We start from the raw sequence: 16,826 nt of genomic DNA on the forward strand, positions 1-16,826 counted from the left end.
GAAACTGACAGTCAAGAAAACCTGAAACATAAAATGCACAAGACAACACAAGCATAATTTACAGTTAAACTATTACACATCAAACGATATACATAATACATCAATCTAAATAGAATCGGGACATGTGGAATATTGCATAATTAGGCTACTTGGTGGTTTTAACCACCATGTGGACCAACAAAGGCAGACAACAATGATTGACTCTCCACCCTAAAGGAATTATTTATCCTACCATTCCATTGCTTTTAAGGTGCTTTAAGTGGTATATAAGTGTTAAATAGCTCTACATTCTGACAGCCACCACTGATAGTGTTTGGATAGTAACATGGGTCTCTCAGTCCCTCTGCTCTACAGTGAACGGAAAATAAATGTTCTGGTATCCCTTCCCACTTCATCCAATCAGGGGAGAGAACCCTAGATATGTTTTACTTATGATCTTACCAAGTCAAATTTGCTTAAAACTAGTTTTTATTTCTTATTTTTGTCAGAAAATGTTTGCAGTGTGGAGTTATTTCCTGATTGGATAAAGGGAACCGGATACCAGAAAATTTATTTTGTGTTTACTGCAGAGTGGAGGGACTGAGAGACCCATGTTACTGACCAAATAATCTACTGTATATCAGTGATGGCTGTCAAGAGTGTAGAGCTATCATTTTAACAAAATACCACTTGCAGCCCATTTAATGACCTTGCCTGGATCCAGCCCAGCTATTAATCACTTTTCTATTCTCCCTCCCTCTCATACAGCTAGGCTGTGTAAGATGGCAGTCTGTCGTCCGAGCATAGTTATTGATTGGTTTGGTCATCTCACTTTGCACTCATTAATTTAGTTTGACAGTTATTAAGAGTAAATGATTTTGAATGTGGCCAGCAGTGATGTCATCGGGGACATTGCATCCTTGTGTTAATTACAGCTCCTCGTCTTATAGGGACTGCAACCTTATCATTTCACTGAGCTGTAATTAACAACAAGGATTCAATGTCCCAGATGACATCACTGGTGGCCACGTTCAAACTCATTTACTCTCAATAACTGTCAAACTAAATTAATGAGTGCAAAACTGTTTAGTGTATGATATTATGTGCAAAATAAATCAACGAGTGCCCCTTTAATCTTCACTACCTTATGCCATGTCATGAAAATTGTATTTATGTTTTCAAAGTAACTAATGGGTTCAGATAAATGTAGTGGAGCAAAAACTACAATCTTTATTTTGAAATACAGGAGGAGAAAAATAGACTTAATAGAAAATGTAAATACTTCATTATTTTCCACCACTGTCTGCACCACCACAACACCTCCTGTGATTTGGATATTGCACCAGACCCTATTGCGATTGACACAATTTTGATTAATTGTTCAGCCATAGTAACAAGTGAAGAGTGAAAATGAGAGGTTGGTGGGGCTGTAGCCAGGCGACTAATGACCGTAGACGATGCACCAACCGGTAAGATAAAGCAGCCCCTCACTTCTGCCCACAGAATGAACCTGGTATATTACGGAGGGAGTCCACTTCTGGCTCATCATATTGTGTACAGCAGAAACCACAGATTTCAATAGCTGACAGTAGGAGTAGAATAAACCCAGATGTACTTTACGGCAAACACTACGGGTGCCAGGTGTTATCGGATAGGAACAAACCCCACACGCCTCTGTTGAGGAGGTGTCAGTCACACCGTACGTGACCACCTCCTCGAGGAGCGGGAACACTCATACAAATTAGAGGAATGTCACGGAGGACAATCTATAAGGAAATTACATTCTCTACAATACAACCAGTGCAGTAGAGGCGCAGAGTGCAGTACATCCAGGGGCTTTTTCAGAAGAAGTGCTAGTTTACAGAACATTGTGATGGGACTAAGTGGGAGTGTCCTGTCCATAAGTCCATCCGCTTGGATGGGTTGAGTTGTATCGACTATGTAATGCATCTATCCGTAACACTGACGCGCCCCCTGCTTTGTTCACGCTGGTTCTCCTGTGTCCCCCTCCTCTGGCTCTCCTTCAGTAGGTGGAGAGGAGTCCTTGTCCATGGGAGCCTGCTCCTCCATGGGGGGGGTAGTGGAACCAGCGTTCAGCTGAGTTCTGAACTCCTGCCTGGCCTGCCGGTTGGACTCCAACAGTTCGTAGAGTTTGCCGTTCAGTGAGTCGTTCCGCTCCTCCATGTCGTCCAGGCAAGAGTTGATCTGGTCCAGCATGGAGTTGATGGCAACGTACTCTATGGAGGAGGAGGGAATTAAGAGAGACTCGCTGAAAGGCAGTGATGATAGACTTGCTCTGATTTGCAACTGTGCCAAAGAAGTTGTCTTGGTACTCATTGCTTTAAAAAAGGGGCAGTTCACCCAAAATGTCTATCCATCCAGATTGATCTGGTGTGATTTGTTTAGTTTTGGAAATATCTGGACGTAGCGACATCTGACGTCACTCCAGTACAATGGAGCTGAATGGCACTCGGCTTGTGGAGCTCAAAGCTCCAAAAAGAAATTGTGAAACTCAAAAGCGATGTCACTTTCAAGAAATCATGACCTGGTTACTCAGGATAATACACCTTGTTGTGAACTTGTGAGCAGTTTCACTTTCATGTAAGAAATTGTGTACCAAAGTACACCCCATTCATTATTAGGTGCTATTCATCTCCATTGTATGAGTGATGGCATAATCTCTACAGCAGATATCTCCAACACTGGACATAAGCTTCTCTCTTTCCAAAACCAGAAAAGTAAGAATTAAACTTGTGATGTCATACTCAAATTAGCATTATTCTATAAGTGTTCGCAGTTCTGAATATTTTAACTGTAAATTAATGATTAAGTGAAGTGAATTTGAGTGAAGTTCCCCAATTCTCTCTCTCTCTCCATTACATTATGGAAATACATTGCCAAAGCCAGTGCTAAAACAAACAGAACAATCAAACAGAGATCAGTACAGATAGTGCAGGAATATTTTGTTTGCGTTTGTTGTCTCTCTCTCTCCTATTGAAATATACCAATGCTGGGATTACATGCTCCTAGCATCTATTACACACATTAACTAGAAAACTCTGTTCAAATGGCACATCAGAGAAAGGGATGGCACATAGACAGCAAGTGATACGATAAACTGTTACCAAAGGAGAAAAGGTTACACTAGTTTCTTACCTCCTTCGCTGAATTCATCTTCATCATCAATTTCGATACCGTCGTCAATAGAGATGTCGGGATCTCCATTTGGTCCAGACATTGTTTAGCCTTGTCGTTTAGTTGAGGTCTGTATCCTGATTATCTTAGTAATAATAATATCAGCTAGTAGCCACCAGAAACAAACCACTGCAAGTTTACTTGCTATGCAAACGCGAGCTAGCCTCCTCACACACTAGCACATAAAATATAATTATAAACCAAGTAATAATAAAGAAAAATACGAATGGTTATTTAGTTTTTAAACGAATTGAGTCAGCTAGCCATAGATATATATATATATATCTATGCAGCTAGCCACCAACCAACCTCCTCGACCTGTCAGCTGATGCCTGTCAGCTGACTCAGGACCCAAGGCTGCCCTAACTTGTGCCCAAACACAATTAGCTAAATCTATTGATGAATCAGGCACCACTTATTATAGATCAATGATGCACACTCGGGGCATTCCATTTGTTCTACATACTTCGTCTTCTTCATTATTATTTTCATTACTAATACGCATGACTAAATATTTTTTTAATATTGTGGTCTACTACTAGTCCATTTTAAAACCTACGATTCAGCCATCATAGGTTTACGATTATGTTTCAGTTTGTAGTATTTTATTCAAAAGCGGCAACGCCTGCCCATTCCTCTATTCACTTTGTTGCAATTGATTTAATCAGACTAGCTGTTGATGAGTTAATCCCCAGATATCATGATTTTTGCAGAATAGGAATAAACAATACTGTTGTTGACCACGGTGTTTTATTTTCGTTAACCAGTAGATGGCGCCAAAGTATCAAGTATCAGGAAATGGCATTGAGCTATACCAGTGCGCCTGCGCTATGAGCCCACATGTAGACCTTTCATGACAGAATAATCTAAATAGTGTGTGTCTGTAAATTAACTATTTCTCGGCCATGGCGGACCTACCAGCAGACATTAAAGTCTTCCTTCTAAATCACCCGTTTCTTCAACTGGCAGACAAGAAGGTAAGTGAACACACACGTTGTTTTAAGCACTATACATTATACCGAAAGCTAAGTCCAGGCAACGTTAGCCAAGTTAGCTCACCACTACGATCATTGCATGCAGGTTAATGTATGTATCACATCATGATTGTCTTATCTGGTGAATGATGAGCTAGATTGCCAAGCAAACTTAAGCTAGACTCTTAACACCGCTACGTTAAACATCTACACGTCTCACCCGTGTTGTCCCCTCCAGATCAAATGCACATTAAACGGCCACGAGTTTCCCTGCAGTCTGACAGAGCTCCAGAACTTTACCAAAGGGAAGAAATACCAGACACTGAGCAGCACTGCCGAGTTCAACTACAAACAATATGAACCACATGTTGTGCCAAGCTCAAAACAACCGTAAGAGGACTACTTTAAATCTATCTGACACTGTCTTTGCATCAAATGCCATTATCGGGAGGAAGCAACACTTATCTTGATTGATTGAAAACTTTATTAACAGATTGCAGAATGGGTACAGTACAGCTCAGCTCAGGGTCCCCCATTTTCAATTCATCATAACATATATGACATACACGACATACAGATAGACAGTACTGTTACATAGATAGACATTTATTATGACATACCAGATTTGCAAATACAGTACTGTTTGTGATACAAAAAGAGTAGAAAAGAGAGTATATACATTTGACGTAGAAACTGTACATTGGAGGAGGTTGGGTAGGTGGGAGGGGGGGTTGGGTGGTGGGCGGGGCGGGGACTGTACATTGGAGGTGGGTGGGGGGGAACGGGTAGGAGGGGACGGGTGGGTGGGGGACACTGTACAACTGTACAAGCAAAACTGTACATTGGAATATTGACAACCATACTTGGTAATTTACTGTACATTGGAGGGGGTTGGGTTAGGACATTTACAGGGGCCAGTTTCGAATTGCAGTCTCCCGTAGGTGTTCTTTGAGAGTGGTTTTGAAAGTGGGTAGTGATTCACATTCCTTTACAGCTTTGGGTAGGGCGTTCCACATTGATGTGGCATAATTGCGAAACGTGTTTAGTCCTTTGTTTGAGCCGAATCTGGGTTGAACATGATTTGTGGAACTCCCTCTGGTGTTGTGGTCGTGGTATTCACTGACCTTTGGGAAGTATTTCGGCATGTACATGGGTACCTACCTTGGTCGTGTAGTGTATCTTGTGGACCAGGCCCATTGCAAGTTGCTGTCGTCTACTCTAAGCCATCCTAGGTTGTCAAAGTGGGCAGAGGTGGGTTCTAGGAGTAAGGTCAAGCAGTAGTCTTATCTATCTGCCGTTTTCCTTGCATTGCATTTTGTGAAAATAATTGGTAGTCTTATGTCTTATCTGTCCAATCCATCCAATGCAACTTTATTTATATACCACAAAGTTGACCAAAGTACTTCACAATCAATCAATACAATAAAAAAACACATAGACGAATCACAATACAATGCACACACAGAACTACAAACAGATTATGGCAGCAGACAACTTTTTTAAACAGATGTGTTTTTGGGATTTAAACATTGGGAGCGTTGGGGCCAGCCTAATGTTGGGACTGGGAGGCAACTCATTCCAGAGTTTGATGGCTATAACTGTAAACGCAAGGTCCCCCCTGTTCTTTAGCCTGGATTTGGGGACAACAAGGAGGGACTGGTCAGCAGACCTCAGAGACCGTAATGGGGTGCAGGATCTCGTGAGGTAGGTTGGGGCCAGACCATTCATTGCTCTATAAGCAAACAACAGGATCTTAAAATGTATCCTAGACTGCACAGGCAGCCACTGAAGGGAGGCGAGGACAGGAGCTCCCATTTGCGTGTCCCTGTCAACAGCCGAGCAGCAGCGTTTTGGACCAACTGAAGACGTAACAGCAAGGCCTGGCCAATGCCAACGTAAAACGTGTTACAATAATCCAGCCATGTTGTCACAAAGGCATGCATAACTCTCAAAGACCTTAAAAGAGAGAAGAGGCTTGACTTTGGAGAGTTGCTTCAGCTGGAAGAAGCTGGACCTAACCACAGAGTTAATCTGTTTGTCCATTTTAAACTCGCTGTCTATTTTCTGTAAAGATTTCTGTAAAATATCTGTAATTATATGCAACGCAACAATAATGATCTGCTATTAAAAATAACAATCTGCTATTGCTAAATAGCTAAGTGTCGGATGAACATAGCAACTGCAAATTCAAATTGATTGTTTGTTGTATATAAATACCTGCTTTTGTATTCCTTTATGCTGTGGAGCAAACGGATAGTGAAAATTCCATTGTACTCGTTAAATAAAACTGAATCTGAAATGTTTCCTGACTTTCTTGTCTGTTACACAGCAACCAACTGTTCTGCAAGCTGACTCTCAGACACCTCAACCGGCTGCCGCACCACGTGCTGAGGCACGTCAATGGGAAACGCTTCAGAAAAGCTCTGGGGAAATGTCAGTATATTCACTTTTTTTTCTCTTACATGCACGTCCCTTTACCATATATAACACAATCCTGAATTAGCTGTGATTTATCAATACCGTTATTGTCCCTTTGCTGCGCTTGCACCTAGCAATGACAAACAAGTGATATACAGTATCTATTGAAGACATGGGCACTAAAGAATGAAAACGTTCAGATCAAAGTAGCGTCCTAACACTGAATTTCATAATTTAAATAACATATTATTCTTATGTCCCAGGATATTTCAGTTAGTAGCTTACTTGTGATAATACTCACTAAACAAAACAAAGAAATTGTGTATATACAGCTCCACAGAGAATTAATAAAACAAATTAAAGGGGACATGCATTGCTATTTGGGCAACTTTACACAATTCCTGTGAGTCTATGGAACACATCTGTAAAGTTATTTTTCAAAAAAATTCATTGTTTTGTATTTTTAATCAAGTACTCTAAAGCAGCATTTTTCCACTTCAAGATTTCAAGCTGTTTTGGGTTGGGCTCCGCCTATAAGCGATTTGAGTGACAGTCACCCACAGTCTGACTGGCAGACAGAGAGAGATATAGAAAGATTGAGGGGGATACTAATTAATTTCACCGCGGGGGGGGGCATAATCCCACGGGACAATGCATTGGTAACTTGTTTCAAATGACAATATATACCCCTGTGAATATTATTGCACGGATTGGAATACGGGCACGTGCGTGGGAGTCAAAGATATTTTGACAGTGATATGCGAGTGGAGAAGCCCCATCCCTGCGCTGCGCGGTGTGTGTGTAAATGCGTGTGTTTCCCAGAGAGAAGCTTGTGTCCCTCTCTCGCTCGCTCGTTCTCTGCTGTCTCTGTCGGCACCCGCACATGTCAACCCGTTTGAGGAAGTAATTCCACTCGCTCTATTGTTGAGCGAATTGTTGATTGTGGGCGGTGACTACAACCAGTGCCTTACTCACGTCAGCAAAACAGTCAAATCAGAATGGCTTAGTTGAGTGAGGGAGGATCTCGTGAACTCGAGACTAGACTGATGAGTCAAAATGAGAATTGGAGACACAGACCCCATTGATATAAACCCCCATTGCTAGGAAACAATGCTAAACACTGGAAAAGGCCATTTATAAGACACGGGACCTTTAATAAAAAGATGAATGTGACAATATCCAGGAGGATTTACTGGGTAGCAAGAGAAAATGCTCTGGTTCGTTAGGTGGGTAAAAGTCACACAACATTATATGAGCCCACAAAAGTCAGCCCCCCTTACGCCGCAGGCAGACCAGCCGCGATTCAAGGCAGTTGGACGGGCGGGCGACCGCCGCTTCACTGCGACTTGCGGGGCGGAAGCGATCGTTTTCGCTTCAGTTGGAATCAGAGGTGTGCGCCACGCGCATTTTCACTGAAATACACTCAATATCTGCATTATTACCACACATATAGATGTTGTTCAACCAGCTAATGTGTCTGTATCTTTCCCAATACAAATAAACCATATTACTATACTTTTTCAGGAGTACAGTCACACTGATCATCATTCTAAAATGAATTCTAACATTCTAATTAATTATATAATAACGGGTTATACATGCAAAATGGACAATAGAACACTGGAACTGGAAATCTTAAAAAAAAATCTTCAAACGGGGACTGACTTCGCATATAGACTATAGACTACAAAGGGGGGACTTTCTGCGCGGCTGGTCTGCCTGCGGCGTTAGGCTACAGGCTGTACACTGAAATTACCGATCTTTTTGCTTTTCCTCTTCCTAGCATTGGGAGAGTTGTTCCTGTTTTTATATATGCACTGATTAGATTGCCCCACTAACCACTGTGTGAAGCAGAGAACAACCTGGTTTGGGTAGTTTGAGCAATATTTTATTTTAAAATATTTTTTTAAAACATCAATTGGAAAATGGGATGAGTTACCTTGAATCTGCTATAAGATTATCGATCGATCATCAATGTAGACTAAACCACGTACTAATAAAATGTTGCTGGCCAGACGAAGTGAGACCATTTAGACATAACCGTGAAATTACTGTACATTCTTATTGATACGTTTCTCTGATTGGTTAGAAGGGAGAGGCTCTCATTGTTAAACTAGAATGGAATATCTCTGCACTACTGCTACACTGGTCAATGGCACCCACTCAAGTGTGTTCACATTATGATCATTTTTGGAGCAAAGTTTAAACAAAATTATTTTACATATTGTAGCTTTAAGAGTAATGCATTGTGGGAGGTGTACACTTAATAATAATAATAATAATGCATTTTATTTATAAGGCGCCTTTCAAGGCACTCAAGGTCGCCGTACAACAATTTAAAAACAGTTAATTTACAATCACAATCCATTAAAAAATAAAATAAAATCAGACATACGCCTGCCTAAACAGGTGGGTTTTGAGGTGGGTTTTAAATGGGATGATGGAGTCAATGTTCCTGATGTCGGGGGGAGGGAGTTCCAGAGGCGGGGGGCAGAGCAGCTGAAGGCTCTTGACCCCATGGTGGTCAGACGGGCTGGGGGGACGGTCAGGTTGATGGAGGAGGCAGACCTGAGGGACCGGGTGGGAATGTTGATGTGGAGGAGGTCGGACAGGTATGGAGGGGCGAGGTTGTGGATGGCCTTGAATGTATGGAGGAGGATCTTGTAGTCTATGCAGTGTTTAATGGGAAGCCAGTGTAGTTGGCGTAGGACGGGGGTGATGTGACTGATGACAGGGGTTCTGGTTATTATACGGGCAGCAGCGTTCTGGACCAGTTGGAGCTTATGGAGGAGTTTGTGGGGGAGACCAAAGAGAAGGGAGTTGCAATAATCCAAGCGGGAAGTGATGAGGGAGTGGACCAGGATTGCGGCGCTGTTGGGAGTGAGTGAAGGGCGGAGGCGGTTGATGTTGCGAAGGTGGAAGTAGGCGGACCGGATGGTGTTATTGATGTGGGAATGGAATGATAGGGTGCTGTCGAGGACGACACCCAGACTATTGACCTGGGGGGAAGGGGAAACCAAGGAGTTCTATATGGTGAGGGTGAAACTGGGGTGCTTGGTGAGTGTGGACTTGGAGCCAATGAGGACTACCTCTTCTGGTGCCTCATCAACTTGTGATGTTTTTTGGCAGTATTTAATTTATTTGTATTTTTATTCATCCTTTATTTAACCAGGGTAATCACATTGATTTCCATCTCTTTTTCAAGTGGGCCCTGGCCAAGAAGGCAGCATACAGATAGTTTCACATATAGAACATTAAAACAAAACAAAAACAAGATGGTAAAAGTATACAAATACTGAAAAGTTGTGAAAAAGACTAAATTAAAAACATGAGCAATTATTTCTTTAAAATTATTCATTCTATTAAGAATAGAGAATCTAACTTAAAATCTATTTGTAATAGGTTCCAGGAAAATGGAGCAGCAGAGCTGATGAACGCATGTTTCCCAAATTCAGTTAGACAGTGGCAACAAAATGCTATGAGATATCACTTAGTGATCTCAGATTTTAATGTCCACCTCTTGATTGAACGAGTAAAGTGCTTATGTAAGTTGGTAGCTGCCCCAGGATAGATTTGTATACAAACAAATACCAACAAGTAACTATCTTCTTATGGCCATTATTATACTATCTTCTTAATGACTGACCTGACAATTCATACAATACGCAGTATGCTGTGTGCATGTTTGCATTGGCACATTTCTTGTGATCTAAGAGTGAGAATGCCAACTGAGTGGGACACTTCTCACTGTAATTTCACCACAATGACTCGCCTGTTCAATTCCCGCCGTAGATGAGGAGTGTTCGCGACAGGGGATTGCGTTTGTTCCAGCAAGTCTCAAGCAGAAGAAGCCCAGAGGAGGAGGAGGTGGGGAGGGAGGTGAAAGGGGACCCAAGTCCCAGCGGGGGAGCAACACGTCGTGGGAACCCACCTCCAGCGACGAGGGCCACAGCGACTCAGAGGACAGCATGAGTGACCTCTACCCATGTCAGTATCTGTGTCTGTTCCGTCCGCTCACTTTACATTCTGCTTTCAATTTAGGAAGTAGATTTCCTTCAGAAAATTACATATTTAAATAAAATGTGAAAAGGTTCTTTCCTATATCTGAAATATAGTGGGGCTTGCCGTTTTTAAATTCAACTAACACGTTGAAGGGATTTGGAATCTGAAATGTAAATTCACTGGAACCTGATGAATCATGCAGATGACCTCAACGTTCACACATTTGACAGAATACAAGCAGCAGATGTTCTATGGCTTTCCTTGAGTTAACTTGTTGGTGGTCTCTCTCTCTCTTTCCACAGCATCTATGTTCACAGTCAAAAAGGAGGCAGAAGGAGAAAAAGATATGGCAGGGGATGAGAAGGAGAAGGAGGAGGATGACTTTAAAACGGATGAGGAGGAGATGGAGGTTGAAGAGCAAGCACCACAGAAGCGCAAGAAGGTCTGTTGGGTTTTGTTTGGGGGATGAAGTCTAAAATACACTATTGGAATTACAAACGTACACAGGTTGTTTTTCCATTGCTGTAGTTTTCGTGTTTTGAAATGTATGAAAATGAATTGGTCATCTGCTCATGGAGGTTGGTGTTCCGCCTGTTACCACTAGGTGCTCCCCTATAATAAGGAATGGAAAGCCTGTACATTGAATATTGTGCTGCAAAAGTAAATGAGTGTCTTGTCTAAAACGGCCTCCAACTAAATGGTATGCAACTAGGCTGCGGATACATTGATCTGTCAATGAACGAATAGAAATTTGAAGGAAAGTATTACTGTCCGTTGGTTTATTTTAAAATTAGAACCTAAAGTAATTGTGTTTTTGCAGCTTTGCCGATGGTAACGTGTCCGTCAGTTCACCCAAATTTTCTGTCCATCAAAACGGACACAAATCTGGTGGAGACGGACACAATATCAAGACTGTCCAAGAACCTGGGTTCTACTCCTTAAAAATTTATTAAAAACAGACATAGACAGTCGGACACAACAGATCAATGTAGCCGCATACTCTTATGTGGAACACAACAGAGAGGGACCATCCATCTCCAAGGACAGCGCAGACACGGTCTGTTGGAATGGTGGTGATAAGTTTGGAAAAAGATTATCCATATCTGATATTGGGAAATAAATAGGCCTATCTGGGAAAATAACCTTACATTGAGATACATTTTGTGGTGAATTAAGCCATATTACATATAGTGTGTTTTTAAGTCTACATCAGAATCTTAAAAAAACGATGGCTTGTCGTTGGATGCCTCCAACATGTCGACTAGCAAAAAGGTGTGCTGTTCACCTCCATAACTCATACTGTATGTGTATACAGTGTGCGTTTTAACTGATAATCTTACTAAATGCATTGTTTGATAACTGTATATAATATACATATATATATTTTTTTAAGAATAAGCAGCCAGATTCAAATCAGTTTGTTTTTATTTCCAACCAAAAAGCAGAGGATAGATATCCAAGAACACAAGTCGGAGAAAAGCTACCAGACATGCACATGAATGTGGCATTAAAGGTGCTATAGATGACATTCAGCCACCAGATGTCGCACTAGAGCACCAGCAAGTCAAACCAAAACAATGGTGTGCTTACATAGGATTACATAGGCTACAATAATTATTGTAATCATCATACGCTGTACCATCAAACTAAGTTCAGATACATTTTTGAAAATAGGAGCAGAGAAACGGGGACCATCAACTAGCAGTACATTTATCCAATCGGGTGCATTCCACGTGGGGAAATGGGAAGTAGGGAGGGGATACATGCATGCAACATATACATAATGGGCCGCCAACATTTTAAATGATAAGTTAATCAATAATTCCTGGGGGGGGGGGGTAGCAATACTTTTATTCTGCAGCTTTCTAAATGCTCTGTGGATGTATTGTTTAATAAAGAGGGGGGAGATTAGTCTACAAATTATGTATGGTATAGGGTAGTGTTGTCACGATACTGGAATTTCGACTTCGATACAATACCTTGAAAAGTATCGATATTTTCGATACCAAAAAAATATATATATATATATTTTTTTTCTTTTTTTTTTTAACAGATTTTGCTTTTGTTGCTGGTTGATTCTCCTCAGCTTCTCTCTGGTACTATAAGAGAAGATAAATATAACACTTTTAAAACCATTTGTTTATCTTTAGATCAGACATTTAAAAATAACTAAATTATCTAATCTAAATCAAACTCCTCTTAAAAACAAAAACCTGTTTAACCTAGCCATCTATAAAACATCATGCTAAAACTGTGAAACAAACTCTCCTAAAGAAAGAAATACATAGCAAACATGACTCAGTTATGCAATAGTGCTGCTGCTTTTTATTTGGTTAAAACAACTACAACAATTTTCATGACGGAGAGAGAGAGAGAGAGATTTCTCCGGAGCTATGCTCGGACTCGGAGCATTTATTAACGTTACATTTTCAACAAGATTGCTGCTACTTAAACACGAAACGGGGTAACGTTATGTCGAGTTCATACGTGTACTAGTGTAGTTAGTATGAACTCGACTTAACGTTACTCCGTTTCCATGAAATAATTATAAAGGTGGCCAGCTAGCTAGCATAAGCTAACGTTAGCTAATAGCTGTATCGTTGGCACTGCTCTGTAACACCGCTTGCAAATGGGCATCGTGGCATCTTTAGCTTTTCCCGAAACGGGGTAACGTTATGTCGAGTTCATACGTGTACTGGTGTAGTTAGTATGAACTTGACTTAACGTTACTCCATTTCCATGAAGTAATTATAAAGGTGGCCAGCTAGCTAGCATAAGCTAACGTTAGCTAATAGCTGTATCGTTGGCACTGCTCTGTAACAACGCTTTCGCTTTTCCTTCGTCGTTTACTTCAAACCCGAAGTACTTCCAAACAGCACTTCTGCTGTTTTCTTTATCCACAAGCACAAGTTGAGGAGGCTCTGTACTGGCCATATTCGGAGCTAAAATCTTTTGTTTACAAACTGAAGACAGGTCTGCGAGGGGGAGGGCTGCAGCGGAGGAGGAGGGGCAAGCGTGCTCTGTAACAGCGTGCGTCTGTCTGTCAACAACTTGCGGTAGAACACTGCGAGCAAGCCAGCTGGTATCGATACTGCAGAAAGTATCGATATTTCGGGAAATGAGTATCGAAACCGTTTTAAATATTCAGTATCGATATTTCGATATTTGACAACACTAGTATAGGCTGCTTGATTATGTCAAAAATCATAATCACAATTATTTTGATTGATATTGAAATCATGATTATCTAACACGATTACTCATTGATTGATTTGAGAACGTCATATGACGATGACTGAATTGGTTTTACCTTTCTTCTCGACCAAAGACTGCCTTTCTGTCATCTTCTATAAGTTACCAAAGACGTTTCAAAATACCTCTCAACACGAGCTGCAACTACTGTTTGGGCTTCGGGGGAGGGGTGGAGTTTTATCGCCATCTTGTTTTCTTGATTGTGGGAAACCAAAATCAAAGTTGAAATTGAAACTCAATTAATCTCCCAGCCATACTATAGCACCTTTAACTAGCGCCAACCACGAAAAAAGTCGGTTTAACTCGCCATCGCTTGAGCACCAATCACAAGAAAAGTCGGGTTTTAATCGTTATTTCTTTTATTTGCTATATCCATTCATTTTTCATCCATCCAGCCTGATGTTATCATTGGGAATGGGTCTGAGCTCGCAAAAGGCCAATACCGCCGCCTAACGCCTTGCGGCCGGTATTGCACATCATTGGAATCCCTCTGGCTGGGGCTGTGCATCGATCTAAGAAGTCCGGTCCAGGTTTTCCTTCTCGGGCAAGAGTAACGTTATAACACACGGATTGGGGGATACTGGAGCAGCGTGGATTCATGTGTTTTGGTTGAGAAACGTTGGATCAATAAACGCGATCAATATTTGGAATGGCGATCAGGAATTGGATTAATCTTTTTGCAGTACATCAGATGTGAGGTAAGGACTCTGTTACCAATCTTGGGTTAATCCGATGTTTCTTTCATAACGATCACAAGTGTCTGTGTGTGTGTATGCGTACTGTTGGCGCCGACCAAAGCACGGAGGGGCGACTTTTCAGCCCCCGCTTCCGTGCGCGCATGATGAAACATATAATAGCGATAATCTAGTGTTTATTTCAGAACGATTCATAAATCAAGCGACAAATGGCACGATTTCTAAGGAAATGCATTGAAGCGCCGTTTGCTGGAGTTTATTGGGATTCGACAGGATCACTCTAAAACTATACTCATATTCACAACGGTATGAAACGGTAATGTATGTATGAAAGAATTATCCGTTTTTTGCATGTTGACCAGAAGAAACTCACTGACAATCGACGTGTTTATTAGATCCATAGCTATAATATTTAATATAGTTTTAGCACTCGCAAACACCGGCATTATCCCCATTGAACAGAGCGCTGGCATTCTTACCACAAGGTAAACAGCGAGTTAATACAGTCCCTCGTTGAGTGGTTGAGTCTACATGGTCTTCATTCCAAAAAGGTCTTGCATCTTTAACTCTGAATTAAATGGTCTAACCTGGTTTGTTGAAGTTTGTTTTAGAAATAAATATTATGATGATAGAAAAGGTGATTTTATTGAACCACGACTACATGTTTTCAGGTACATAAATGAAAGTCTAATAATTCTGTCTAATAATCCCTCTGTAGGGAATATATATAGCACATATTATGATTTATAATTGTACTAATACAATATTAATGTGTCTCCTTCAGGTTCAAGGCAGTGGTTTTCAGAAGAAATTCAAGAATAACAGATGGATAAAAGGAAAAGTTCAAAATGGAAAAAAATAAAGAATTCCTCTGTTGTATGTGTTTGTATACTTTGTTTGCTGGTCAGTGTTTTTGTAATTCACAATTTCTTTTTTTTTTAATGAAAACATCACCATATAGTTTTTATGTTTAAAAGATGCATTCCCCCACCTCTTCAGTTATTTGGCTCTGTGGATAAATACGTTTGGTGCCATCAAATTAGAATGTCTAATTGTGATTTGAATGTCATTCTACCACGAACAGCACTATAAGCTAAGTTAACACTTTGAGTGCCAGCGACGTGTATTGTCGTCTTATCATGCCCCCCGTTGAGTGCCGACGACGCAAATTTTTATTTTTTTTATTTTTTAATAGCGATCTGAATTCATATTTCATCAACCGAGTCTCCCGTTGGTACAGCAGACCCTAGGAGCTCAGATGGGAAAATACCGCCCGTATCATCTATCCTTGTGTAACTGCAGGCCATTCGATTATACTGCTGGATCCCTGTGGGGGGAGCCAACTGGCTCCATTATGCTGGCGAGCCGTCTGATGAAGAGGGAAGTGATCGCGAGTTGGAAAGCAGCGTGGAATATATATTTACAGCAGCCAATAATCAATCAATAAACGCGATCGATATTTGGAATGGCGATCAGGAATTGGAATAATCTTTTTGGAGAACATCTGATCTAAGGTAAGGAGTCTATGTTACCAGTTTTAGGATAATCAGAGCTGTATTCACTGAGATATCAGCATGTGCCGTGTGTGTGATGTTGAGGAAATGAGAGAATAGATTTTCAGCCCGCTTCTATAGCGTGCATAAGTACACATATACTATCGATAATCTAGCGTTTATTTGAAAACTATTCATAAATAGGCCGACAAATGACAACGTGTCTAGTGTATTCGAGAATATTCCAATAAATGCCGTTTATGGGGGAATCTTTCTATTTTCCGGAAATTTTCGAGAGAACGATAGCTTTTCGAAATGCTATAAAAAGGATATGAACCGATTTTTTTTTTTAAATCCGTTTCGACAATGTTGACTGCAAACAAGTCATTGATAAGCGACGGGCAGATTAGACACATAGCCATAATTTAAAACATAGATTATGCGTTTTTAACGCTATCATTGAAGTGGATGCTGGCACTCAACAGGGTTCAATGTTAAATGGCCGGCACTGATCTAGTTAAGGAAGTACAGAGTATCGGGGAAGATACTCCACTCCTTCTACTCCGGGGCTGTGGAGAGCATCCTGACTGGGAACATCACTGCCTGGTTTGGAAAAACAGCACTGCCCAGGACAGGAAGGCCCTACAGAGAGTGGTGCGCTCAGCAGAGTGTACTACGGGTATTGCACTACCACCCCTGCAGGATTTATACAATAGCAGGTGCAAATCCAGAGCCTGCCGAATGAAGGACCCTCACCACCCCAACACTAGTCTGTTCAAGCTGCTGCGGTCAGCTTCCGCATACACGCAGCAAGAACA

At 41.1% G+C, this 16,826-nt stretch overlaps 2 protein-coding genes across 2 annotated transcripts; one reads left to right on the forward strand and one right to left on the reverse strand.

Moving 5' to 3' along the window:
• Positions 1 to 20: 20 nt before the first annotated feature.
• Positions 21 to 3,494, reverse strand: bbln (bublin coiled coil protein). The gene is made up of 2 exons (XM_084325113.1): positions 3,136 to 3,494; positions 21 to 2,216 (listed from the first exon to the last, which is right to left on the reverse strand). Exons 1-2 carry the CDS (start codon positions 3,215 to 3,217, stop codon positions 1,963 to 1,965), a joined length of 336 nt encoding a protein of 111 aa, XP_084181239.1. The 5' UTR covers positions 3,218 to 3,494; the 3' UTR covers positions 21 to 1,962.
• Positions 3,495 to 4,004: 510 nt separating this feature from the next.
• On the forward strand, positions 4,005 to 15,389 carry surf2 (surfeit 2). The gene is made up of 6 exons (XM_084325525.1): positions 4,005 to 4,151; positions 4,387 to 4,538; positions 6,478 to 6,581; positions 10,359 to 10,553; positions 10,871 to 11,010; positions 15,300 to 15,389. Exons 1-6 carry the CDS (start codon positions 4,080 to 4,082, stop codon positions 15,375 to 15,377), a joined length of 741 nt encoding a protein of 246 aa, XP_084181651.1. The 5' UTR covers positions 4,005 to 4,079; the 3' UTR covers positions 15,378 to 15,389.
• The last annotated feature ends 1,437 nt before the right edge of the window (positions 15,390 to 16,826 follow it).

This window comes from Notolepis coatsorum (assembly GCF_963971535.1).
Source record: "Notolepis coatsorum genome assembly, chromosome: 11".
Classification (NCBI taxonomy): Eukaryota; Metazoa; Chordata; class Actinopteri; order Aulopiformes; family Paralepididae; genus Notolepis; species Notolepis coatsorum.